Raw genomic sequence first — 26,165 nt, 5'->3', positions numbered from 1 at the left:
ATGGTCAGACAGATCACTTGAAACGAGTAAAAGTGCAGCACGGTGTGGGAGCGGTAAACTCGGGGCGAATTCGAACATTGCTTTGAGGCTAAACCAGTTCACAGAAGCAGCATCCTTTGCGAAAATGGATGCATCCCCAGGTAAAGGGAGCAAGGAATCCGTGTTGAGTTCAGACACCCCCTTGATATCACACAGGAAAAAAAAAAGTTTGTTGAAAAAAAGCTGCATGCACGTTGTTCCTGAATATGGCTTGTCACTAGTCAACGCGCACGTTTGGAGCAACGTTAAGAAACGCCGCGAAAAAAAAAGAAGAAAGAAAAGAAAAAAGAAACGAGAGAAAAATTAATTGAGTGAAATAAAACATACGAATTCTCGATCGAGCAACTCGACTAATGAAACACTTAGCATAATAGTATATACACGGAGAAACGCTGAATACCCACAAAACAGACGAAAAAGTATATGAAAGTATATAAATGAAGTGTTTGTGCGAACAACGTAAGGCACGTTCTGACGTAAAGGTTCTCACAACGCGTCAGTCGAAGAAACTGCACTTTCTCGTCGGGTTCATTTTGGAACCGCTGGGACAACGGAATGCCGCTTGGAAAGCTGGCGAGTTGCGCACTGCCTTGTGGCAGTCGGCACCGAAAGTGTCCTTGGCGTTCAGCGTATGGCAGGCCATGTAGCACAGGGTCATGAAGAACACCTTGTCCGGCGACAAGCCTGGCAATGCCGGTACGCCGTCCTTGTCACTTCGAATGGCGCGTTTTAACGCGGCGTAAGCGATTTCCAGTGCTGGCACTTCGGGAAATATGCTCTCGATTCCTTCGTCCTCGAGGCAACCGTCTTTCGCCTTGAAAGTCTTCATCGACGCCTCGCTCGCTATGATAGATCCGCCTTTCCTTTCTTCCGCGTCCCAGGTGATGCCCACACTGTCCAGCGCAGCGGCTATCTGCAATGCCACGAGGAATCCGAGGCCGCCGTAGAACATAGCCTTGTTTCCAGTCCCCGTAGTACAACGGCCGGTCGACTATGCCGATAGGCAACGCGATGCTGTTGGTGACGTAATCGTACCCAAAGTTGGGTGGCGGAATGTTACTCGGCAGGTTCAACGTAGCCTCGAACTCGGCTGTCCTGTCGTGTTTCGCCACGGCGAAGCGTGCTTTTATCCAGTAATCGCCGAAAGTTGCTTCCACGCTCGGGTAGTCATCGTACAGAGAACTGAGGAATTCGTTGCGGATCCATTGCTTCGGCGGGAAGAGGAACGTTAGCACTGAATCTATCTTCCTCGCAGCGCGCGCCTTGCTCTCTTCGTCGAGCCATCCAGAGCTGTTGATCTTATTGGAGGCGGCGTAGATAAGGCTAGTGAGGCCAGCATTGACGAGCTCTGTTTCCTGCTGAGTGTAGCCGGAAACGTAGTTGAGCGCGAAGACCAGCATCTTCATGGAGGACTCCACCTGATGGGCGCACAGTATGGGCCTGTACATGTCCGCCTTCCATGCGCTGCCGTAACGAAGCGTCTGTAGCTTCCGATATGATATGGGCGCGTACGCCTGGACGAAGAGCCAAGACAGCTGTCCTGTTAGCCTTTGGTGGGTGTAGTTTGCGAAGAGGCCTCCTAGAGCCGCCAGAAAGCCCGTGTCACTCACGGCAATTCGGTCGTTCGCGACGAACTTGGGGCTGAACGCCAAGCTCAGAGACAACTGCTCTAGCCACTCCGATGAGGAGAGAGGAGCGGTGAAGTTCCCTATGACAGTGAGCGGCAACACGGCCGGGATTTTCTTCTTCGAGATGAACGCCTTGTGTAGTTGCTCGAGTATGTGACCCTCTACGTCAGCAACACGTTCTATTTGGGGATTTCCTTAAAGGAATGGTGGCGCTGGTACGCAAGGCGTTGTAGAAGCCAATCCAGTAGCCCACGTACCCACCGCCGCTCGTCACGCTGACGTACTGGTTCTTGCAGCAACGGTATATATTCCCCTGGTCTAACGCTCAGGCGCCAATCGGTCTTCTGCAGCGTGGGCGTGTTGATCATGAGCCACAGCGGTATCTGCCACTGGAACGCCAGCGAAAGCACTACGCCTAGCGCGTTCGAATCTCTGCTAGGCGGTTCCGGCCAGCTTAACCTCATGGCCTGCATTAGGCGCCGAAACTCTTCGATGGTGGCTGCGGTTTCAGCTGCGGAATCCATGCAGGCATCTTGCATGGCGCGCGCCTTCTCTCCTACTGGCAGCTGGCGAGTGCCTTTGGTGAGCATTTCTCGGAAGCCGATGAACCGAGAGTACAGGATGCCGTCTATGGGTGACTTGGCCTGCTCACTGTACGCGCCCGACGGTGCCCAGGCGGAGCAGACGTAAGCGGTAAAATCGTCGCACGGATCGATGCTACGGTTCAGTTTGCGCGTGAGCGTCCAAGCGTGGTACAGGCAGCCTTCCGTGTCGCAGTAGTCCTTCAGCTTTGTGCCGCTGCGGCGGGTTGCGATCAAGAAGCCAATGACGCTGAAGATCCCGGCGACAGTCACAACAATCGCGACGATGGTGAGGACCCTCATCTCGATTCTGTTCTCCTTCTTCATCCCAGGAAACCTCAATGGTGACATGGTGAGCTGCACGCACGCGCAGGCTCAAGCTGTAATGAGCGCCGTTCAGTTAAACTCACGTAAAACCACTTCTAGAGACAATCTCACAAACAGATTTGCATGTTTACACACAAAGATAGAAATTTTCCTTTTATCATGCGTGGCTACAGGTATCGCCTTGCCACTAAAGGAAATGCGCATCTGACACCTATTGTCTTCCCGCCCTATCAGATCAATTTTGTTGCCTTTTACCAATTCTCACCCTCTTACTCTACGAAATGATTACTATTATTATGATGCTGATGATGATGCTCTTTGTTGGCATCCTCTTCGATCGAAACGCGGCTAACCTAGGCTTTACTACATCTATTGCAAACTAGCATTTGGCCTTAATCTCCCTCTATACATTGAAACCTGTATATGTAAATTGCAACCTACGCCTAAACGAGCCCGCATCTTCATCAATATCTTCTGTTTTTTTTCCCACCAATAATCTAAACGTATCTTGTCTTTCTCGACCACTGAGCAATTAGCGCTCCCACAAACATCGAATCCCAGTGCTTCTGGAAGGTGGATGTTCCCTACATCCCTTGCTTGGATTTTCGAAAGGCGCATTTTTACTTTTGCTTATGGGAGTACTTACTTTGGATTTAAGAAGCATATTAAAGCGAAGCTTTCTATGTCTCACTGATTCGTCCATGAGTGCCGAAAACGCACTGCAGGAAAGCCAACTTACACAATGGAACTATCTGCGCATCTGCGCACACCAATCGTAGCGCACTACAGTTTACATTCGCAGTTGCACCGATAAGGACAATGGGAATTAAAACACCAAGCTACCCAAATGATCTGTATATATCTGCACTGTATTACGCGCGTCACGCAATGCATTCTCGGCCGTCACCATGGGTAGGCAGCGGGTGCAGCACACAGCAGAAGAGGCTGCCGTACGCGAACGTAAGCGCGAGCGCGATCGTGCCCGTAACTGCCGATCCCGTGTATCGGTAACGGCATGCAATATTGAAAGCGTGAGTGTGTGCGTGTAATCAACGGCTACATGGTCTAAAATAAAGGCTATGCAACTTAACGAAATGTGTTTTCATTCAACTTGAACGTTAAAAAAATACAATCCTAATTCAAGCAGTCAAATCACATATATGCCTCGCATCGGGTCGCTCAGCATTTCTTGGGTTGGTTGCGTGGTCGTTGATTTTGGACTTTGACTTTGTTTCAGTTGGCACGGGCGAAAGCTTCCAGTTTAACCATCTTTGTTTAAGAAAGGGGGCTCTGATTTTTTTTTATGCGATCAGATAAGAAAGTCAAGGAATTCAGCCTTCACTGTCACTGATTATCTTATTCTTGGCGTCTTATCGAACAGAGGACATGCATATGTTTGACTTTGACTGTTTCCTGTTGTCTGCTCTGCGTTGTGAGTTGAGTCGTGTTGGGAGCGCGAAGCCATAGTCGTTGTAGTTAATCATGCACCAACTGTAACCCAGAACAAACGATAAGCAAGGTTCAATCACGTCACTCACGATTGTTGCAACTTTCTTGTACACCCTGGAGGTGGGCGAGCCGGGCGGGGCAGATGTGGCGCCTTTCCTTGCGACATCAGAGGAGCTCGCTGCAAAGCAGACTTGATCGGCGGGACTTGCGCTCGTGGTGCCCTCTGGCGCCTTCGCCTGTTCCTGGTTGTGTAAAACAAAACAAGAAAATGTTGATAAGTTTTAGAAAGCAGTCCGGGAACTACCGCGAGTAAGATTTTCGGCTATATCGCTAGAGACGCACGCCACGTATGTTTGACACATGATTCACGTGGCTCGTAATATACACAGGGCGAACAAATGGGAATCGCCAGGAAAAAGCCAACGTTTCGACAAAAGGGAACAGCGTTGTCTCTGCGCTGCGCCCATCTCCCCGACGAAGCGTTTGCTCCATCTATAGGAGGAAAAAACTATATGCCCCATATCCAATAATTCCGTACGAACACAAGTTGCAGCCATATAAAAATCCGTATGTGTCCAGGGAATGTATGGGATATGAAAGGAAACGTCATATGTGGCACCTAAACTAAAAAGAAAAAATAACATATGCCCCGTAAATTTAATATCCTAAACATGAACATACTATGGGGAGGGGATTCCATACAAAACCCGTTTGTTCCAATTTGTCGTCTTCGGCGTGCCCCATATGAAATATGGAAACATATGGGTACATCTCATATGATATATGGGGCATTTCCCATATATCGCTAACAAAATTTGAGTTGACAGTTCACGCTTGTGCCGGTCTCTTCTCTTGCCACCATTAAGTCGCACGCGATAGCCTGCCGTCATGGAATGCTACGAGTCGCCCAAGCCAGTACCCTGCAAGGATGTAGGAGAACATTAGGTTTTTATATGGGATCATCACATGTTTGAATAGGATTATTAAGGCGAAAACCTTATATGTCTGGTCATTCAGTCGACCTGCAATGTCCTTCAGAGTCCTTGAGCGAAAAAGCGTCGAAGACTATAATCATCAATGGCTCACACGTCCGTAAGCACTCATACCCCCGTAAGCAAGCAAAATGGGTGATTAAGATGGATGGTAAAGCGAATTAAGATCGTCATAAAGCGAATAAGTAAATTACTAAGCGAATAAGGATGGATGACAAAGCGAATTAGGTAGATGACTAAGCGAATTAAGTGGATGACCCAGGAAAAGTTAAAGGCAATAGAATTAAGATTTATGACTGAGCGAATTAAGATAGATGATGACCAAGCAAATTAGGGTAATCGAATTAAGAGGACGAGTAAGCGAATTAAGATGATGACTAAGCAAAATAAGAGGATTAGTAAGTGAAATAAGAGGGATGACTAAGGGAAGTAGACTAAGATAATTAAGAGGGATGTGTACGCACCATCGGCACTTGTGCTTTCGCCTTGAAGTCGTCTTAGGGATAACATAAGAGAATCTGTAAAATTTTTAATATTGCGCGTACGTTTTTTTGTTTCGCAGGATCCAGGCCGCGGCTGCGTCATGGCGCTAAGACCTGGCGAAGACGGTACGTCTCCTTGTGGAAACACGGACGCCGGGCAAAGAGCCCCGGCAACGGCAAGTCGAGTTGTCGAAACGTTGGCTCCGTGCTGAGGCATCCCTTGTTCACCCAATGTTGACCAATTCAAACCTCCACATTCTGCGACCACTCCGTCTTGTTCGCATGTGATGTGATTATTAAAGTAGCATCAATTGGGTATAGAAACAAATGGCTTTCAAAATTGATATCGGTGCTCCACTGGAAACGTTAATATAATCGGGACACACGCATGACACGTACGACAGATACGACGCAGCGCTAGAGCTGTGTTCAATTTTGTAGCCCTCAGCAAAAGCGTTTCTACCAAAAGGTTAAGCACATTTTTCCATTTTTCTGTGCCCTCGTGACTGTGTTTAATATATATATATATATATATATATATATATATATATATATATATATAAAGAAGAACATAATACATACGGTCTGGAATATGCCGAGTGGGGAAGAAGTGCAAAGAAAGGATTACACGTGTATCATTATGAGTTATTTGTGTACAACACAACAACTCTGTAACGGATTCACTATATTTGTGTTGATACTCAGCAGCCTTGACATTTCTTGTACTTTTAACTAGCTCATCTTTTTTTTTTTCACGTGACGATTATAGTACTGATTCTGCGTATTCACAGTTCTAACATGTGTCTCCGCTGTAATGTGCTAAGGCTTTGAAAATGAAATAAATAAACAGTGACGTAAGTACCAACATCGCGTTTCCGAAATGAAAATACACCCCGTCTCTGAGTGCATCGGCTCACCTACGTTAAAGCGTGTGGTATGTATGATGCTAAATTTTATCAATATGTTAGTCGTGAACCATGTATCGCATTTCTTTAGCGATCGATGTAAGCCGCATGCAGAGAAACGCCAAGTAACAAAGATTACTCAGAACAGCCGATTACTGGGATGCACTCACGATCGATGGAACTTCCGCAAGCGCCTTGGCTACAGGTTGCTTGAGACCCAGGGAAACAGATCCGATTATCGGTTTCTCGCTCTCCGCTGAAGTTACACCAGGGGAGCCTGCGCTGCAAACGTCTGGAGCCAGATTGGTCTGTTCCTGGTTGGGCAAATTATTCGTGAACGACTGCCCCTGTTGGTCCGAAGCGTTCTTGACAGTTGAAGCCACAGACATGGTGCAGTAAGCACCGGGACTGCTGCCTACGACTTGTGACTGTTGCCGAGGGCCCGACAGCGTGGTCAGCGTGTTCGCTAAAGTGGCGGCCAGAGTGTAGAAGTTCGCCAAATAAGATTGGGCGGTCGAGAACCCGTCCACCTTGCCCGCTCTCGTCGCCGACTGCGCCTGGGCAGGGTTACTTCCACTGCCACCAGCTTCGGCGAAAGGATTGGCTCGTCGGTCCAGGAACCCGTCCTGGCCTGCCTGGCCTTTCTGCTTGGTCGTCTGTCTGTCGTGTTCCGAACCCGGCTTCTCGCGTGCATTATCGGCGCCTTTCGGTACCTTCGCCTTGCTGGTCGCCGACGTGTCGAGTGCGGGTTCGCCGTTTTGATACTTGGACTTCTTCGACGTCTTGCTAGCGCGCCTAATGCGACGGGAATGGCGCGCAGTGTCTGCCGCGGCGCTGGGTACCTGCTCGTGCAGCCGATTGTCCGCTGTCTTGCGTCCCGCGTCCGCGGCTCGACGAAGCTGTCGTGCGTTCGGTTCGCGCCGTGCATGTCGAAGGATCCGGTCCTATTTCGCTCTCGTAGCCAATAGCCTGAGAGGCAGAGGTGGCCTGAGCGTCCGTGTCCTCCCGATGCGGGCGCCTCGGACGGCGACGCTCGGCGGCTTCCTTGACCTTGATGACCTGCCCGTCGCTCGTCGTTGACTTCTTCGACATGTTCACTACGCAAAATAAAGGGGCGACAAATAAATGTGGAATGGTACAATACGGTCTTACTAAACGTACATTCGCAGTGTATAAAAAAAAGGCATTTCGTACCGCGGACGCTGCAACTGACTCGTTCAAGATGGTCAGACAATAAACTATTCCTTCTTCGATAGAAGAATCCACCAGCACTTGGCATTTTCAAGTATTGTTTCGCGCAATCTCTGGCCGACTGCTACGTACGTTCTAGCCTGCCAACCAAGACACAAGACGCTACTGGTGCAAATGGGTGGCCCGAACCAGGAGGTGGTGGTATTCAGGACATTGTCAAAGTCCGCCGTATATAGTGTCGAACTCGCCATCTTTTCAGCTCTGGTTGGCCTAGAGTGCTGCTACATCCAATCTAACTGGCACAAAACGCCGCCATTACAGTATTCGACAACATGGCGGAATTTAACGATGTGTGGGATAGCATCCAGAGTTGTCTACAAAAATTACCAAAGGGAACTTCGGCGCTGGGATCATTCAGCTGCTATCAGAATCGTACTGTGGCGTACTACCACGATTGCATCATGGTAGTACGCCACAAAAGATGTCTCGCGTTCGCCCGTCCCAAAAGTCATCAGACAGAAATTTGGCGAATGTTGTATGGATTGTCGAGGACTTGAGTTACTCAATACGTGCCTTTGGCTGTAGGTACCACTGAAGACGAGGCGCTTTGCTCCCGTTTAACCACCGTTTATGCTTCCGTCCAAACGGGATTATAGCGGCCGATACAGAGTCCGTAATGTCGAAGGGTCCTTTTTGTTGTGTCGTCAGTGATGGGCCAGTGTCACTGGGGCGGGCACGCAAGATGAGGTTTGCCGCTCCACGATAAGCCTGAGGCGCTCTCACTATTTTTGCCAGTCACTAGTGCCAATGCCAGGGTTGCCGACGACGGCTAAGACCGGAGCATGAACTTATGTATAACCTGCAAACAGATATTTACCAACAAAACAACTTCGCGGTAACAACGTGTTATTATCCGTTGGTCTGCGACTGCTCAAGGGGCATCCAACTCTCGCGAAGAAGCTCTCGTGCAGAATGTCCAATGATCTTCGTGCTTGCGGATTCAGACGTTCCTATGGCGTTATTTATTACGCTTTATTTTTCAAAGTTTCCAAGAAATCACATTTTTCATAACGCATGATTGCAGCAAGTTTCTGTGCATATGCATAAACACTGCGAAGTGATGCACTTGCAAAGTAACATTTGGTTGAAGAAATAAAAAAATATTGCAAAGTTGCAAAGCCGTTTGAAGTCATGCAATTCGAAGTTTAAGCTAATCCAGGTACGCTACTCATTATTCCCCATGCTGACTTAGTCGCCGTGTTTACAGCTCCTATAGTACACAAACCGGTAATTGACAAATATGAAGAGTAACGAATAACTTTGCAAGAACAATCGAAGCCACAAGACAAATATATGTACTACTATCATTCGCATGCAAGCGGAACAATCATGGTGTCAGAGTTCCCTTTATGCTCTTTAGTGTTCCTGACAACATCCCTTTCAAACACCGATCAAGTGCAAAACGCTGCTTCGTTTCGGTAATCTGAAGAGAACCCCCATGCATACGCACACAACGCGACACGGCCCATTCGTATTAGGCTCGTGTTTCGCGCCTCCCAGCACTCAGAATAGTGCGGGGACGTTTCAAAAGCCTCCTCCAACAAGAAGCTCCCTATAACAAGATGCACGATATATAGTACAGATATGCTAATGCAGATACGTGGCAACAGACGCTTGTTTACCTGTTTCTCTTAAGGCCCAGCGATGGATTGTGCCGAGTTCCGGGGACTGCAGTCAGTTCGGTTAGGCTTCGTGGCAAGGGTTAGAGGGCGTTTTCTCTGTGGGAGCAAGCCTAGGAGCACAATGCGTGCACCGCGTGCAACGTGAACGTCTTCTTCTGCGCCTTGAGCGCGCTGGCGCGCGCTGGCGTCGATGATGACCCTGGTTCGCTGGTAAAGGAGCGTATAAGCAAAAAATATTAATAATAATAATGAAAAATCCTGCAGAACTAACCTCACTGAACGCCGGCGTTAATGCGATTAGCATTGGAGCAATGCAGCGACATGCAGTATTGCCGAGTTCTTGCACTTCTGTGTAGAGAACTTGTTTTTGTTGCCTCAATACATGGCTCGTACTCCATAGAGTTTCTCACGAAATAGTGAGAAACTGAATGTCGTACTCACGAGGGAGGTTGGCCACACTGGATAAATTAAAACGTCCACCGTACAACATACAAGGGGCAAAGGTGAACATTCAGAACAAAGCATTTGGCTACTAGCTGATAACACAGATCTTGAGAGGGCCTATATATATAAACTGCATAAATAAAATTAAACATATACTGTTGTATTTTCTGTTACCGACATCGTCACGTTTCTGTAGTTCAACGTTGCCCGCTCTATGCAGGCTCTGGTCATTGTTCTTGTTTCGAATAATCCTGGCTCATACCCACAGTGGGGTATTGGCTATGATACAGGGGGTTGAGAGAAACGGACGAGAAGAAGGGATATAAAAAATAGGGAAATTGCCAATTCTGAATAACATTGTAGTGTGTGGGAGGAAGTAAAAATGAAAAAAAAAAATATAGAGCACCAATTACAGAATTTAATAATTATGAATAGATTTAGCACGGTAATCGATCGTATTCAGTAAAAAAAATTTTTGAACTGCCAAGCAAACGTTAATACCGCTGAAATCAAGAATAGGGGCTCCAAATAACCGGATCACAGATACGGACATATTTATAACAAAACTGAGTAGAGGAGTTTGTAATAATGTTTCTCTTATCATAGCAAAACGCGTACAGGTCAGTGACCATTCAGTTTGCGCGTGAGCGTCCAAGCAAACATTAGCAAGCAAGCAAGCCTTCCGTGTCGCAGTAGTTCTTCAGCTTTGTGCGACTGCGGCGAGTTGCGGTCAAGAAGCCAATGACGATGACCTAGTTCTCTCTAGTTCAACAAACATTCAGCACAGCATAAAGGAAACAGTCCAGACCTGTCTAGATAGAAATCTCACGTCGACAAGCGACACAAAGCGTAACTACATGATGGACACGTCCATTTTTTCGGGTCTGGCAACAATCTGTGCGCCAGGGATGTGAAAGAGGCTCGTAACTCGCTGAGTCAGTGCAAAGTCTGGCACTGTTTGCATGGTGACACGCGTAAAAAAACCGAATAGCTGTGACATAACCAGACAAAGGACAACACAGAAGAATCGGGCCGCCCATAGAACCCATGGCTAAGGTATCTGCCAATTTAATTTCAAAATAATTCTTTGTGAACAGGTGCCCAAAGTAAGCGGATGCTTCTCAAGTATCTAGGTACTATGACAAAAAAGTCCGACACGGTTGTCGACGACACGAATGACGCCAACTTGAAGGCGCAACAGCGTAGGCTTACCCAGTCACAGCAGGGACAGTGTCTAGCCCGAGCCCCACTTGCGTAGCGCTGGCGATTCAGCTACGGAGCTCTGCACGGCGCACTTCTTCATTACAGTACCAATAACGGAAACGCCCTCATAACGAGATCGTCACCAGAAGCAGTTAGTGATGAACACATAGTTAAAGAATCAGTTATTGTCACCGCTGATGTAATTGGTGGATTAATTTGCGTAGGATTCAGGTCCGCCATTCCGTTCCCATTACTTCTTTTTCCATTCTCTGTAGCCGATTTCTTTGAATTTTGCCTTTTGTTCTGCCTGTCCATCCGGGACCCTACCCAGTCTGGAAGTTTGGCCAAGATTCTTCACATACGTAGTATCACGTGCTCAGTTGCACATGGCCAAGTGTTGTCTATTCCCAAATTGTCCACTGAGGCATGTATCCGCTGGCACATAACCATTGGCCCAAGTTGAAACGAAAGAGGTTGGAGACGAACATCATACCGAAAAGTGCATGAAATTCACAAATGATGCTAATCAGATTAAAATGACGTTTACGACTGTTTTAATTGTGTAATCAGGTATTCTACGGAGTCGATGAACTCTGTTGCTTTTAAAAGAATGTCGAACATGAAAGTAAGCATAAAAGTAAAAAGAGCACAGGAAGGTCTAGGGGTGGCGAGAGACACTAAAGGAAGGAAGACAGAATTACAAGATGCGTATTTGCGGTGAAATTCTGGACCTTTTGCAATGTCGGCATTTTGAGCCAATCAGAGTGGCCGTGGCAGCACTTTGAACCAATCACAGCTTGAAATAAGGCGAATTCGACAATATGGCGGAATCTAACATTGCCCAGAATATCACCCTCAGTGGGTGCGCTCTATGTATTTAAATAATCGTCACATGGAAGGGACGGTGACCAAAATTTCAGATAGTTCCAGCTTAACTAACGACGCATGTCTTACCCCTGCGTGAAACTGTAAAAAGGACACTAAAGGAAAACATAAATCAGTTGTTAATGCATTATTTCAAAACTATTTTCGTTACTTTGGCAGCAATAGGGTGATTATATCGGAAGAGAAAATGAAGGTCAAAGCTGTACTTTCTGAACTTCGTGCCAAAACCCTATAGCGTCAGCATGTCAGCATGACGTCACAGATTTCCAAGCGCTTTTCTTTCGTATTCGAGTCATTGCGGCTCAGCTGAAGATTTTGAAACTTGCTAAGTTCGTGCTTTGGCTACATGAAAATACAATGCAGTCCTTGTTTGCCAGTAAAATTATCTGCTGTGCACGAGCAGATGCCGTTAAAATTCGTGACGTCAAGGTGAGCTGGTGCGGCAACTTCGAGCTGGTGTCGCCACTGGCCTTTTCTTTTTGCGTATTTTTGTGGCTTACAAGACCTCCTCTCGTGGTAAGAGTGACTCTTTTGGTATTGTATACGGGTTGATTAGTAGAAGGGCACGCCGCAACACATTATTCTCGTTTGTGTTTCTTCAACGTCTTTCGCACTGATTATAATAAATGACATGTGAGGGATGTCAGTGCCGTTACAGAAATACGGGTCCCGCACTTAACGTAGCGACGCAATCGTTTCAACTAATTATTATTATTATTATTATTATTATTATTATTATTATTATTATTATTATTATTATTATTATTATTATTATTATTGATGACAATCATGATGCTAGTAGGGTGGCTGAGAAGTCAATGTCTTGTGTTGTCGCATAGAATCACGTGGGGTTATTTCAGGCTTGCATGTAACTGTGTTACTCTGTTATTAAAACTTCCCAAAGTAACTTGATATCTTTTAAACAGTTTGACAATTCCCGGTAATTTTGCTGTAACTTAAATACTTTTCAGAATATCTTGTACTTAGTCTTTGCGGAAAAGAAAGATTTCGAAATGTATATTTAAAGTTACCTTTTCGCAGAAACCTTTATCCCAGCAGTCAAACTGAAAGGAGTTGCTCCTGACAATATGAGCCCTGCAGACTTTGTTTCAAAGGCAGTTACGCTAGACGTCAGAGCGAACACTTCTGCTCCCATGGTGACATCAGAAACAGCAAGCACACGGTTGCCACTAGAAATAATCTGTTTGAATACGCAGATTTGAGGTGAGCCCATCAATAGTCATAATTAGTTGGCTGCAAAACTACTGAACTCTTAATTAGGTACACGTGACCAGAGTGGCTAGCAAACAGTAGTACTTGCCCAGTCAGTGTTGGACTTTACGGTCAGCCTTGCTATTCAAATTTATTTGTTCTTGACAAAGCATTCATAAGCAAATATATAAGTTTTGAATAAACTAAGATTAAGATCGGAAATGTACTGACACTTATACTTAAGGGGAAAAAATAAAAAGGAGCCTCCACTACGCCGCTCCAAAGAAGCCTGCACTTGCTTTACGATGTCATAGGCGAAGGCTTGCGGCCACTAAACATGTCCGAGAATTCTTGAAAGTTGGCCACAAGTTCGTTACAGTCTAGCATGGGCCATGATGCCACCTTCTCGCCTTGCTTAAAGCAAGTCGTGCGACAAAGTGTCACAAAGAAGACCTTCTCATCGTCCAGCTCACAGGTCAAGTTTGACTGGTAGCTCTTCAGCAGCTGCTCGAAGAAGACCGCGTAGGCGAGCTCTAGGGCCGCGATGTCAGTGCCTCGGACCCACTTCGTTGCTACTATTTCGAAACTATAACCACGCAGAAAGGAAAATGAAAAGCTTGACTGAGCAGTAAAATGGCGGATCATATAGCGCGTGTGCTGGAATTGAAGGAATAAAAATGAAATCCGCCAGGAGGCTAAACACAATGAAATGATTAAAAGAGCCGCAAGTGTAACCACATTTAGTCCACAAGTGACAGCCAGAAGTGATGATGAGAATAACCGCGAAAATTGCGCTACGTTTTGAGGAGGAGGAGGAGGAGGAGGCGGCGGCGGCGGCGGCGACACAGACGATAACACAGACGACGACGACGACGACGACGACAACAACAACAACAACAACGACAACAACAACAACAACAACAACAACAACAACAACAACAACAACAACAACAACGACAACAACGACAACAACAACAACGACAACAACGACAACAACGACAACAACGACAACAACAACAACAACGACAACAACGACAACAACGACAACGACAACACCAACACCAACACCAACAACACCAACAACACCAACAACACCAACAACACCAACAACAACAACAACAACAACAACATACACACTGAGAGGGTTCGACCAAGAATCGGGCAGCTTGAGCAGATAGAATTTGAAGTCTTCAATTCACATCTGATCTGTGAAATTTCGAAAGAAGATAAAGAAACCGAAATCGAAAGGAGATATTAGAAAATAAAACAAGCACACACACACTAAGGCTACCGCTCAATCATCAAGTCAAAAGTTAATTGACGGTTCGAAACCCATACGTAGGGTTGTTCATTTTCGTGTTTTATGTTTTTTCGGGTGTAAAAATTGGGTGCTATTTTTCAAGCTGATAATCGGAGAGAAATTGTTTTTTTTTTTTTGGAACCATTCCGAAATTCTGGTTTTCTCGGCTAAATTTACAAATGTACTAAGGAATACATTCAATTCTTTATTTTATCAGGGGGTACCACGAGCTCCTTAACGCTAACGCGTTAAAACTAGGGACCTGTTTCAAGCTGGCAATCGCGGGAACATCAGGGGTTTCTAGCAGACACTCCGATGTTCAGCATTTGTTTGGAAATAATAGGTAATAATGTCAGTGAAGAGCATTGATAACTTCTAGGAAATGAAACATTTTATTCACGAATAACTGGCCATCGATTTTTTACAAATCTTTATTAACATACATTATCATCTGCATGCGAAACGTGTCGGTTTCCATCCGAGACCTGTCCCGATCTTTGAACGTATCTCAGTTGAGAGAAAGTTCTCTCGACATCACAGCTCCCAATGGATAGGCAAAACAATGTCACCGTCTGACATTGCTGACAACCGTTGGGCGGTTGGTTGAGAGCCGTGTAGCATCCACAGTGCTGCACACAGCTTGTGAAATGAACTATAGGTCACTGGAGTCTACTTAAGCCCAGAGGATCTAACTTCGTTGTCCTGAGGCAGGTTAGCTAGCGCTTGTGCACCGCAAACTCACTGCAGCGTAAAAAGATATGTTGGTGTGTGCTTTTGGAAATCGGGAGAAATCGGGTTTAGCCACATTCGCCTGAAACATGTTCGGGGAGTAAAAAATTGGGTAAAATCGAATTTTACCCAAAAACGAACAATCCTATTTATACCCATATGTGGTCCTTGTTCACAATTGTGTCACTTAACTTTTAACTTGCTCATTTGATCAGAAGCCACCACTGCGAGCGGAAAGATCCACTCCCTACAGAGTCCTTGTAATGCCATGCACGATCGCGGTTACGGACCTCTTGGAGGGCTGGGCGATTCCAGACCATATGGCGCATATTGGGGTTCCGCCTTGACATGTCAAGGTGTTTGCGATTCTCTTGCGTCGTTTCGCGCTTCAACTGGCGGGCGAATTTGCACATGCACGTAAGCCCGCTACATCTCGAGCACGTCTTTAGTGAGCGCGAAGCTCCTCCGCGCGTTGTAAACGAGCACTTGTGCAGCCTCTCCGCAGGCGTTTCGGTAACGTGTGCCCCGTACACAGCAAATAGCGCGATTGTGCAATCAGACGCACTCGGTTATTATCCCGTCCAACAGTGCAACCACGTGTGATGTTTCGGGTTTCTTATCACAATCATCAAAGCAGTGTGGGCTCCCACTGTGAATGTCAGGCATGCTTGAGGATAACTTTAGAAGCATGGGCATTGAGAAACTATGCCGTAATGAAGGACTCCGGCATACAATTTCATCACCTGTATGGTTCTTTAATGTGCACTCGACTTATTTGCAATATAACTTGGCTTTGGACTGGCAGCGACTTGTGAATTCCGGTACTTTTCTTCTGAAAGATCACATGGGGAACGCGTAGGCTTGCAAGCGGGACGTTACACACTGTTGGCAAGGTACACTTTCGTGTTAATATTAGGTCTGCACTCCCTCCGCCATTTAGACGTGTATGTTTTGGATGAGGCGAAGTCTCATCGAAAACGTACACGTTTTGGATGAGTCTGGTAGCTGTACATGTGTACTGTCCGGTGACAAGGAAACACAAATATAAGAGGCCCGTGCAAGATTTACACGTCAGTTCCACAAATTTCTGCTAGAAATGTGCCGTAAATTATGCTTACAAATATTTTGCGTGGCGTAAGCTGAAAGTTCACGGTAGAAGTACTGAAGTGGGGTTCAGTTCAGCACTCGAGTGAATGCAAAAAGGAAAGAAACGCACACAAGTGTCGAATATATATATAATTATGCCGCTCATTATTCGTACTTTGAGTGAATGACACCAATTCTAAGCGACGATGACGGATGCAGTTGAAGCAAAAATGAGTTCTAAATACAAGATGGGGGTCCGTTACAATGGGATCCAAAATCACGATCCACACTAGGACGGCGAGTTATGTGCTTGCATTCTGTGGTCAGACAGATCGCTTTAAGACGAGCTAAAATGCAGCACGGTGTGGGAGCGGTTCAACTCGGGGTGAATTTCAACACTGCATTGTGGCTAAACCAGTTCACAGGAGCTAAAATCCTTTGCTAAAATGGATGCATATGTAGGTAAAGGGATCAAGGAATGCGTGTTGAGTTCAGACGTCCCCTTGATCACACAATAGAAAAAAATGTGCGTTGATAAAAACGCCGTGCACCTTGTTCCATGAATTTCGCTGCTGAAATAGTCAACGTGCACGTGCGGAGCAACGTTACAAAACGCGGCGCGCAGAAATTTTTTTTTATTTAATCAGAAAAAGAAATTCGGTGAAAGGAAACACTTGAATTCTCAGTCTAGCAACTCGACTAATCAAACGCAGCACTCAGCATAACAGTATACACGTACTGACGCTGAACACCCGCAAAACAGACAAAAAATATATAAATTAAGTTTGTGCGAACGTAAGGCAAGTTGTTACGCAAGGGTTCTCAAAACGCGTCAGTCGAAGAAACTGCACTTGCTCGTCGGGTTCATTTTTGAGCCGCTGGGACAACGGAATGCCGCTTGGAAAGCTGGCGAGTTTCGCACTGCCTTGTGACAGTCGGCACCGAAAGCGTCCTTCGCGTTCAGCGTATGGCATGCCATGTAGCACAGGGTCATGAAGAACACCTTGTCTGGCGACAAGCCTGGCAGTGCTGGTACGCCGTCCTTGTCACTTCGAACGGCGCGTTGGAACGCGGCGTAAGCGATTTCCAGCGCCGGAACTTCGGGAAATATGCTCTGGATTCCTTGGTCCTCCAGGCAACCGTCCTTCGCCTTGAAAGCCTTCATCGAGGCGTCGCTCGCGATGATGGATCCGACTTTCTTTTCTTCTGCGTCCCAGGTGATGCCCACACTGTCAAGCGCAGCGGCGATCTGCAAAGCCATGAGGAATCCGAGGCCGCCGTAGAACATAGCCTTGTTTCCGTCCCCGTAGTACAACGGCCGGTCGACTATGCCGATAGGCAACGAAACGCTGTTGGTAACGTAATCGTACCCAAAGTTGGGTGGCGGAATGTTACTCGGCAGGTTCAACGTAGCCTCGAACTCGGCTGTCCTGTCGTGTTTCGCCACGGCGAAGCGCGCCTTTATCCAGTAATCGCCGAAAGTTTCTTCCGCGCTCGGGTAGTCATCGTACAGAGAACTGAGGAATTCGTTGCGGATCCATTGCTTCGCCGGCCAGAGGAACGTTAACACAGAATGTATCTTCTTCGCAGCGCGCTCCTTGCTTTCTTCGTCGAGCCATCCGGAGCTGTTGATCTTACTAGAGGCGGCGTAGATCAGGCTAGTGAGGCCATCATTGACGAGCTCGGTGTCCCGCTTAGTGTAGCCGGAAACGTAGTTGAGCGCGAAGACCAGCATCTTCATGGAGGACTCCACCTGATGGGCGCACAGTATAGGCCTGTACATGTCCGCCTTCCACGTGTTGCCGTAACGAACCTTCTGTAGCTTCCGATCCGATATGGGCGCGTACGTCTGAACGAAGAGCCAAGACAGCTGTTGGATTAGCCTTTGGTGGGTGTAGTTCGCGAAGAGGCCTCCCAACGCCGCCAGAAAGCCTGTGTCACTCACGGCAATTTGATCGCTGGCGACGAACTTGGGGCTGAACGCCAGGCTCAGAGTCAACTGCTCCAGCCACTCCGATGAGGAGACAGGAGCAGTGAAGTTTCCTACGACGGCGAGCGGCAACACGGCCGGGATTTTCTTCTTCGAGATGAACGCCTTGTGCAGTTGTTCGAGTATGCGACCCTCTGCGTCAGCAACGCGTTCTATTTGGGGTTTGGTTAAAGGAGTACTGGTTCTGGTACGAAAAGCGTTGTAGAATCCAATCCAGTAACCCACGTAAGCATCGCCGCTCGTCACGCTGACGTACTGGTTCTTCAGCAACGGTATGTAGTCACCAGGTCTAACGCTCAGGCGCCAATCGGTCTTCTGCAACGCGGGCGTGTTGATCACGAGCCACAGCGGTACCTGCCACTGGTATGCCAGCGAAAGCAGGAGGCCAAGGGCGTTCGAATCTTTGCCAGGCGGTTCCGGCCAGCTTAACCTCATGGCCTGCATAAGGCGCCGAAACTCTTCCATGTTGGCTGCGGCTTCGGCTGCGGAATCCATGCAGGCATCGTGCATGGCGCGCGCCTTCTCCCCCACCGGCAGCTGTCGAGCGCCTTTGGCGAGCATTTCTCTGAAGCCGATGAACCGAGCGTACAAGATGCCGTCTATGGGCGACTTGGCCTGATCGCTGTACATGCCCGAGGGTGCCCAGGCGGAGCAGACGTAAGCGGTAAAATCGTCGCACGGGTCGATGCTATGGTTCAGTTTTCGCGTGAGCGTCCAAGCGTGGTACAGGCAGCCTTCAGTGTCGCAGTAGTTCTTCAGGTTTGTGACGCTGCGGCGTGTTGTGATCAAGAAGCCAATGACGACGAGGATGCCGGCGACAGTCAAAGCAATCCCGACGATGGTCAGGACACTCATCCCGATTCTGTCGTCCTTCCTCATTCCAGGAAATCTCAAGGGTGACATGGTGAGCTGCACGCATGCACAGGTTTATGCTGTAGTGAGCGTGTTCAGTTAAACTCACGTAAAAACACTTGTAGATATGATCACACAAGCACATTTGCACTCTAACACAGAGATCTCTTTTTATCTTGCGCAGCGATAGGTTTTACCTTGCCACAAAAGTGAATGCGCAAGTAACACGTGTTGTCTTCTCGCCCTCTCAGATCAATTTTGTTGCCTTTTACCAATTCTCCACTCTCGTACTCTAAGAAATGACGATGATGATGATGATGATGATGATGATGATGATTGTGATGATTTCTGTCTACACCCCCTTTGAAGGAAACGTGGCTAACCAGGTGTTACTACACCTATTGCAGCCTTGCATTTTGTCTAAGTCTCTCTCTCTACACTAAAACCTCGATTTCTACATTGCAATTACGCCTGCAACGAGCCAGACCTTAATCGATATCTTCTGTGCCTTTTACCCACCAATAATCTAAACGTACTTAACATACTTGCTTATCTCGACCACTAACCAGTTAACGCCCCCATCAACATCGGATCTCAGCGCTTCTGGAAGGCGGATGTTTCCTACGGCCCTTGCTCGGTGAAAATTTTTTAATGAGAGAAAAAAAAAAAGCCCCTCAGACGCATTCACGAATTGCGCACTTTTACGACTTCTGCTTATGGGAGTGCTGACTTTGGGTTGAGGATCGATAATATGCAAACTGATAAATCCAAGAAATTCAGCTTCATTATCACTTATTATTATCTTATTCTTGGTTTTATACAATTGACGACTTTATGATCGAGCCACTCAGTTACGTTTATTCTTCTCTAACATACGACATAACTTTGAAGAAATAAACTTGAAACTTGAAACTTGAAACATACATATGTTTGACATTAGGCGTTGCACCGTTGTGAGATCTGCATTGGGAGTTGAGTCTTGTGGGCACCGCGAAGCCGTACAAATTGTGTAGTTTTGCGCCAGCTGTAACCCAGAAGAAACGATAAGCCAGGTTCAGTCGTTTCACTCACGATTGTTGCAACTTCCTTGAACGCCTTGGTGGTAGGCGTGCAGGGCGAATCAGACATGGCGCCTTCCGGCGTTCCGGCAGCGTTGGCGTCGGAGGATCTCGCTGCAAAGCAAACTTGGTCGGCGGCGCTTGCGCTCGTGGTGCCCTCTGGCGCCTTCACCGGTTCCTGGTTCTGTAAAATAAAACAAGAAAATGTTGATTTAGAAAGCAGTCCAGGAGCTACCGCGAGTAAGATGTTCGGCAAAATCTTTAGAAAAACACGACACATATGATTGACACATCAGTCACGTGGGTCGTGATCTGCACAGGGCGAACAAAAGGGAAACATCAGACAAAAGCCAACGCTTCGACAAAGGCTAACAGCGTTGTCTCCGCGCTGAGACTATTTCCTGACGAAACGGTTGCTCCATCTATGAGAGGGGGGGGGGGGGGGAAGTATACACCCCATTTCCAATATTGGAATGCTGTCGTTTTACGTGCCATAGCCACGGTTTCATTAAGAGGCACGTCATAGTGGTAGACTGTGGAGTATTTTTGACCACCAGGGGATCTTTAGCGTGCCCCCAATGCAGATTACACGGGCGTTCTTGCATTTCGCCCTCATCGAAATGCGACCGCCGCCGGCTGAGATTTGATCCCGCGACCTCGCGCTTAGCAGCGCAACATCATAGCCGCGAAGCCACCGCGGCGGGTTATGCAATAATTCCGTATAAGCATATAGGGATTCCACATAAAAATCCGTATGTTCCAACTTAGTAAATGGGTGTGATAGGATATGTCATGTAAGACAACCTAATTTATTTATTTATTTCATTTATTTCAAAATATTGTCAATACTCTCGTGAGGATTGTTACAGAAACTATTAAACATAAGCCCTGTAAACCTACTATCCAAAATATGAATATACTGTGATGATTTCATAAAAAAGTCCGTATATTCCAGTGTACTTATGTTCTTGGAAGTATTCCATGATATATGGAAACATACGGGTTGATCTGATATGATATTATGGAAGTACTCCATATGATATAGGGAAACATACTGGTTGATATGATATGATATATGGGGGCATTTTCCACATGATACCCTGCTCGATAACAAAATTTCAGTTGAAAGTTAGCGCTTTTGTTGGTCTCTTCTCTTGGCACCGTTACCTAGGTCGCACGCGAAAGCCTGCCGTCATGGAATGCGAAGATCTCGTCCAAACAGGTACCCTGCAAGGCTATAGGAGAACATGAGTGTTTTATAGGGAAGAACCGTATGTTTAAATAGGTATATTGAATATTGGGCATATGGTTTTTTTTTTCAACTGGATCCAGGTCGCGGCTACGTCATGGCCCCTAGCTCTGGCGAATGTGGTAAGTCTCCTTGTCGAAACATGGGCACCTGGCCGAGGGCCCCGGCAACGGGAAGTCCAGTTGTCGAAATGTGACGCCGTGCTGAGGCGTCGCTTGTTCACCCAATGTTGATCATTTCAAACCTCCACCTTGTGTGACCCCTCTGTCTTGTTTGCATGTGTCATGTGATCATTAACATGGCATCAACTGGGAATGCAGACAAATCGCTTTGAACTTTGATATCGGTGCTCCACTGCAAACGTTAATACAATCGGGACACATGCATGACACGTACGACAGATACGACGCGGCGCTACAGCTGAGCTAAGCAATATTGCAGTCTTCAGCCAAAGCTTTCCTATCGAAAGGCTAAGCACATTTTTCTGTGCCCTCATGACTGTGTTTAGGAATATAAATAAATTAAAAAAAACATCATACATACGATCTGGAATATGTCGAGTGGGGACGAAGTGCAAAGAAAGGATTACACGTGTACCATTATGAGTTATTTGTGTACAACACAACAACTCTGTAACGGCTTCACTATATTTGTGGTGATACTCAGCAGCCTTGACATTTCTTGTACTTTTATCTAGCTCATCTTTTTTTTTTTTTCATGTGACGATTGTAATACTGATTCTGCATATTCACCTTTCTAACGTGTGTCTCCGCTGTAATGTACAACAGTAATGTCTACGAACTCTAACATCGCGTTTCTGAAAGCAAAATACACCCTGTCTCTCAGTGCATCGGCTCACCTACGTTAAAACGTGTGGTATGTATATGCTAAATTTTATCAATATGTTAGTCATTAACCATGTATCGTATTTCTTTAGCGATCGAAGTAAGCCATACGCCGAGAAACGCCGAGCACCAAAGATTACTCAGAACAACAGATTAGTGGGATGCACTCACGATCGATGGAACTTCCACAAGCGCCTTGGCTACAGGTTGTTTGAGACCCTGGGAAACAGATCCGCTTACCTGTTTCTCGATCTCCCCTGAAGTTGCACCAGAGGAGCTTGCTCTGCAAACGTCTGGAGCCGGACTGGTCTGCTCCTGGTTGGCTGAATGATCCGTCGACGACTGCCCCTGTTGGTCCGAAGCGCTCTTGACAGTTGAAGCCGCAGACATGGCGCAGAAAGCACCGGGACTTCTGTCTACGATTTGCGACTGTTGCTCAGGGCCCGACAGTACGGCCAGAGCGGTCGCTAACGTGGTGGCCGGAGTGTAGAAGGTTGCCAAATAAGATTGGGTGGTCGACAACTCGTCCACCTTGTCCGCTCTTGTCGCCGACTGCACCTGGTCAGGGTTAATGCCACCGGCATCCGCGGGGGGATTAGCTCGTCGGTCCCGGAGGCCGCCCTGGCCTGCCTGACCTTTTTGCTTGGTCGTCTGTCTGTCGTGTACCGAACCCGGCTTCTTGCGTGCGTTATCGGCGCCTTTCGGTAGCTTCGCCTTGCTGGTCGCCGTCGTGTCGAGCGCGGGTCCGCTGTATTGATACTTGGACTTCTCCGACGGCTTGCTTGGGAGGCGAATGCGACGGGAACGGTGCGCAGTGTCTACCGGGGCGCTAGGTACCTGCTCGTGCAGCCTATTGTCGCTGCTCTGCGTCCCGCGTCCGCGACTCGGCGAAGCTGTCGTGCGTTCGATTTGCGCTGTGCGTGTCGAAGGATCCGGTCCTATTTCGCTCTCGTAGCCAATTGCGTGAGAGGCAGAGGTGGTCTGAGCGACCGTGTCCTCCCGACGCAGCCGCTTAGGACGGCGACGGTCGGCGGCTTCCTTGGCCTTGATGACCTGCCCATCGCTCGTCGGCGGCCTCTTCGACATGTTCACTACGACAAACAAAGGGGCGAGAAATAAAAATAAAAGTGGAATGGTGCAATACTATCTTACGAAACGTATAATTCTCAGTGTCTGAAAGGAGACATCCTACCACGGATGCAGCAACTGACTCGTTCGAGATGGTCAGAACGTTAACTATACCTTCTTCACGAGAAGGAAATCCAATGGCACTCAGCATTTTCAAATTGTTGTGTCGCGCCATCTCTGGCCGACTGCTACGTTCTAGCCTGCCAACCATGACGCAAGACGTTGCGCAAACGGATGTCCCGAACCAGAAGGTGGTGTTATTTATGACAATGTCAAATTCCGCCATCGTGTCGAACTTGCCACCTTGTCAGCTCTGGTTGGCCCTGAGGGCTGCTACGTTTACTCTCACTGGCACAAAAGGCCGCCATTGCAGAATTCAACAATATGGCGGAATTTAACGATGCACGGGATAGCATCCAGAGTTGTCTACAAAAATTACGAAAAAGAACTGCATGGTGGTAGCACGCCACTAGAGATAAGTCTCGCGTTTGGCCGACCCAAAAGTCATCAGACAGAACTTCAGAGGCTGTTGTATGGATTGTTGAGGACTTTTGTTTCTCAATATGTGCCTTTGCCTATAGGTATAAATGAGGAATACGCGCTTGGCTCCCGTTTAACCGCGGTTTACGCTTCCGTCCAAACAGAATAATAGCGGCCGATATAGAGTCCGTAATAGCGAAGGGTCATTTTTTTTTTTTTTTGTCGTCAGTAGTGGGCCAGTGTCACTGGGCCGGGCACGCAAGCTCTCACTATGTTTGCCAGAGTCACTACTGCCAATGTCTGGTTCGTCGACGACGTCCCAGACATGAGCATGCATTTCAGTGTAACCTGCAAACAGATATTGTAGCGATAGCTACATTACGCCAGATTTTCGCCGTCGCCGCACTTTGAGCCGTGGCCGCACTGTGACGTCACACCACGGCCCTCGATTCTCCAGCAACTCGGCTCGTCGCGGTCGCCGCGCGGCCACCGCTTCTGCCGTTGGTTAGCCGTTGGGCGCTCGCTGCGCCCTCTGTATGACGTCACACCCCGCGCTCCGCAGCTGTGGTAACCGGGAGTAGAGAAGGGGAGAGCTTGCGTCGCCGCAGACATAGTTGAGGCCGCAGTATAGATGGTGAGAAGTCGGCCAGCCTGAAGGAAGCCAGGGATCGCCGCAGAAATGAAGAGAAGACAGCGCGCTGAAGAGACTCAAGGGATCGCCGCAGAAATGAAGAGGAGACAGCGCGCTGAAGAGACTCAAGAGGAGCGTGCCGAACGGTTGGCCAATTGAACGCCGTGAAAGCGATGCCGCTAGACGGGCTCGCTTAGCCTGTAACGATGAATCTACAGCGTCGACCTCTGATGAGCGCAGCCGGGGGTCTGTAGCTATAACTACTCGACTAGGTTTAACCAGAGCTAAATTACAGCCAGTTTGTTTAACAATAAAACAAGTCCGCGGTAAAAACGTGTTATTCATTGTTCTGCGGCCGCTCAAGTGGCATCCAACTCTCGCGAAGAAGCTCTCGTGCAGAATGTCCAATGATGTACAACGGGATTTCTCTAATCTTCGTGCTTGTGGATTCAGACTTTTCTCAGGCGTTATTTATTACGCTTTATCTTTCTAAATTTCCAAGAAATCACATTTTTCATAACGCATGAATGCAGGAAGTTTCTGTGCACGCGTATAAACACTGCGAACTGGTGCGCTTACAATGTAGCATTTCGTCGAAGAAAATAAAAATAAATTGCAACGTTGCAAAGCAGTTTGAAGCCAGCAGGGGGGTATTTTGTAAGAGTTCCCCTAGTGGACTGTCCATTTCGGCTGTTGCGATTGGCTCCAGCTGCACGAGCGATATGGAGCCAGCCAGTCTCCTCCGCGCTCTGCTGGAGCCAATCGCCAACAGCCGAAATGGACAGTCCACTAGGTGGACTCTTACAGAATACCTCCCCCCCCCCCCCCCCCCAGTTCGAAGTTTAGGCTAATCGAGGTATGCTACTTATTGTTCTCCATGCTGAAATAGCCGCCGTGTTTGCAGGTCCCGTAGTACACCAACCGGTGATTGAGAAATATAAAGAGTAACGAATAACTTCGCAAGAACGATCGAAGCCACAAGACCAATATATTCGCATGCTAGCGGAACAATCGTGGTGTCAGAGTTCCCTCTATGCTCTCTAGTGTTCCTGACGACAACACCCCTTTCAAACACCGATCGAGCGCAAAACGCCGCTTCGTTTCCGTTATGTGAAGAGAACCCCATGCATACGTACCCAACGCGACATGGCCCATCCGCATTGGGATCGTGTTTCGCGCCTCCCAGCGCTCAGAATAGTGCGGGGACGTTTCAAAAGCTAATGCAGACGCGTGGCAACAGACGCATGTTTACCTGTTTCTCCTTAGGCCCAGCGATGCAGTGCTGCCGAGTTCCGGGGACTGCAGAACGGTTAGGCTTCGTGGCGAAGGGTTAGACGCCGTTATCTCTGCAGTAGCGAGCCTAGGAGCACGACGCGTGCACCGCGTGCAGCGTGAACGTCTTCTTCTGCGCCTTGAGCGCGCTACCACGTGCTGGCGTCGACGATGGACCGAGTAAGCTGGTAAAGAAGTGCATAAGAAAAAAAAAAAAAGTCAAGCAGAACTCATCTCTTTATGAACGTCGACGTTAATGCTATTAGCATTGGAACAATGTAGCGACACGTTGTAATGCTAAATTCTTCACTTCTGTGAAGGTGACTTGTTCAATTTTCTGTTTACGACGTCATCTTCACTTTTCTGTAGCTCAAAGCCACTCGCTCAATGCGCGCTTTGGTCGTTGTTGTTCTTGTCCCAAATAATTCTGGCGCATACCCTCATTGGGTTATTGACCATGAATCAAGTGGTTAACAAAAACGGAGAAGAACAAGGGATATATATATATAACGACAGTGCCAATTA

General features: G+C 47.5%; 3 protein-coding genes across 3 annotated transcripts; all 3 read right to left on the bottom strand.

The window, feature by feature from the left end:
- Positions 1-1,835: 1,835 nt before the first annotated feature.
- Positions 1,836-9,424, bottom strand: LOC125947530 (uncharacterized). The gene is made up of 4 exons (XM_049672434.1): positions 9,277-9,424; positions 6,574-7,500; positions 4,114-4,266; positions 1,836-2,605 (listed from the first exon to the last, which is right to left on the bottom strand). The coding sequence occupies exons 2-4, from the start codon at positions 6,790-6,792 to the stop codon at positions 1,847-1,849; spliced, it is 1,131 nt and encodes a 376-aa protein (XP_049528391.1). The 5' UTR covers positions 6,793-7,500; positions 9,277-9,424; the 3' UTR covers positions 1,836-1,846.
- Positions 9,425-16,315: 6,891 nt separating this feature from the next.
- LOC125947524 (endothelin-converting enzyme 1-like) lies at positions 16,316-20,200 on the bottom strand. Its single transcript, XM_049672420.1, has 2 exons — positions 20,049-20,200; positions 16,316-19,034 (listed from the first exon to the last, which is right to left on the bottom strand). Exons 1-2 carry the CDS (start codon positions 20,103-20,105, stop codon positions 16,968-16,970), a joined length of 2,124 nt encoding a protein of 707 aa, XP_049528377.1. The 5' UTR covers positions 20,106-20,200; the 3' UTR covers positions 16,316-16,967.
- A 2,064-nt stretch (positions 20,201-22,264) lies between these two features.
- Positions 22,265-25,817, bottom strand: LOC125947525 (uncharacterized). Its single transcript, XM_049672421.1, has 2 exons — positions 25,621-25,817; positions 22,265-23,220 (listed from the first exon to the last, which is right to left on the bottom strand). Exon 2 carries the CDS (start codon positions 23,213-23,215, stop codon positions 22,283-22,285), a length of 933 nt encoding a protein of 310 aa, XP_049528378.1. The 5' UTR covers positions 23,216-23,220; positions 25,621-25,817; the 3' UTR covers positions 22,265-22,282.
- Positions 25,818-26,165: the final 348 nt, after the last annotated feature.

This window comes from Dermacentor silvarum, chromosome 8 (assembly GCF_013339745.2).
Source record: "Dermacentor silvarum isolate Dsil-2018 chromosome 8, BIME_Dsil_1.4, whole genome shotgun sequence".
NCBI classification, from domain to species: Eukaryota; Metazoa; Arthropoda; class Arachnida; order Ixodida; family Ixodidae; genus Dermacentor; species Dermacentor silvarum.
The sequence above is the reverse complement of the archived record's forward strand: the minus strand, read 5'-3'. Positions and strand labels throughout refer to the sequence as shown.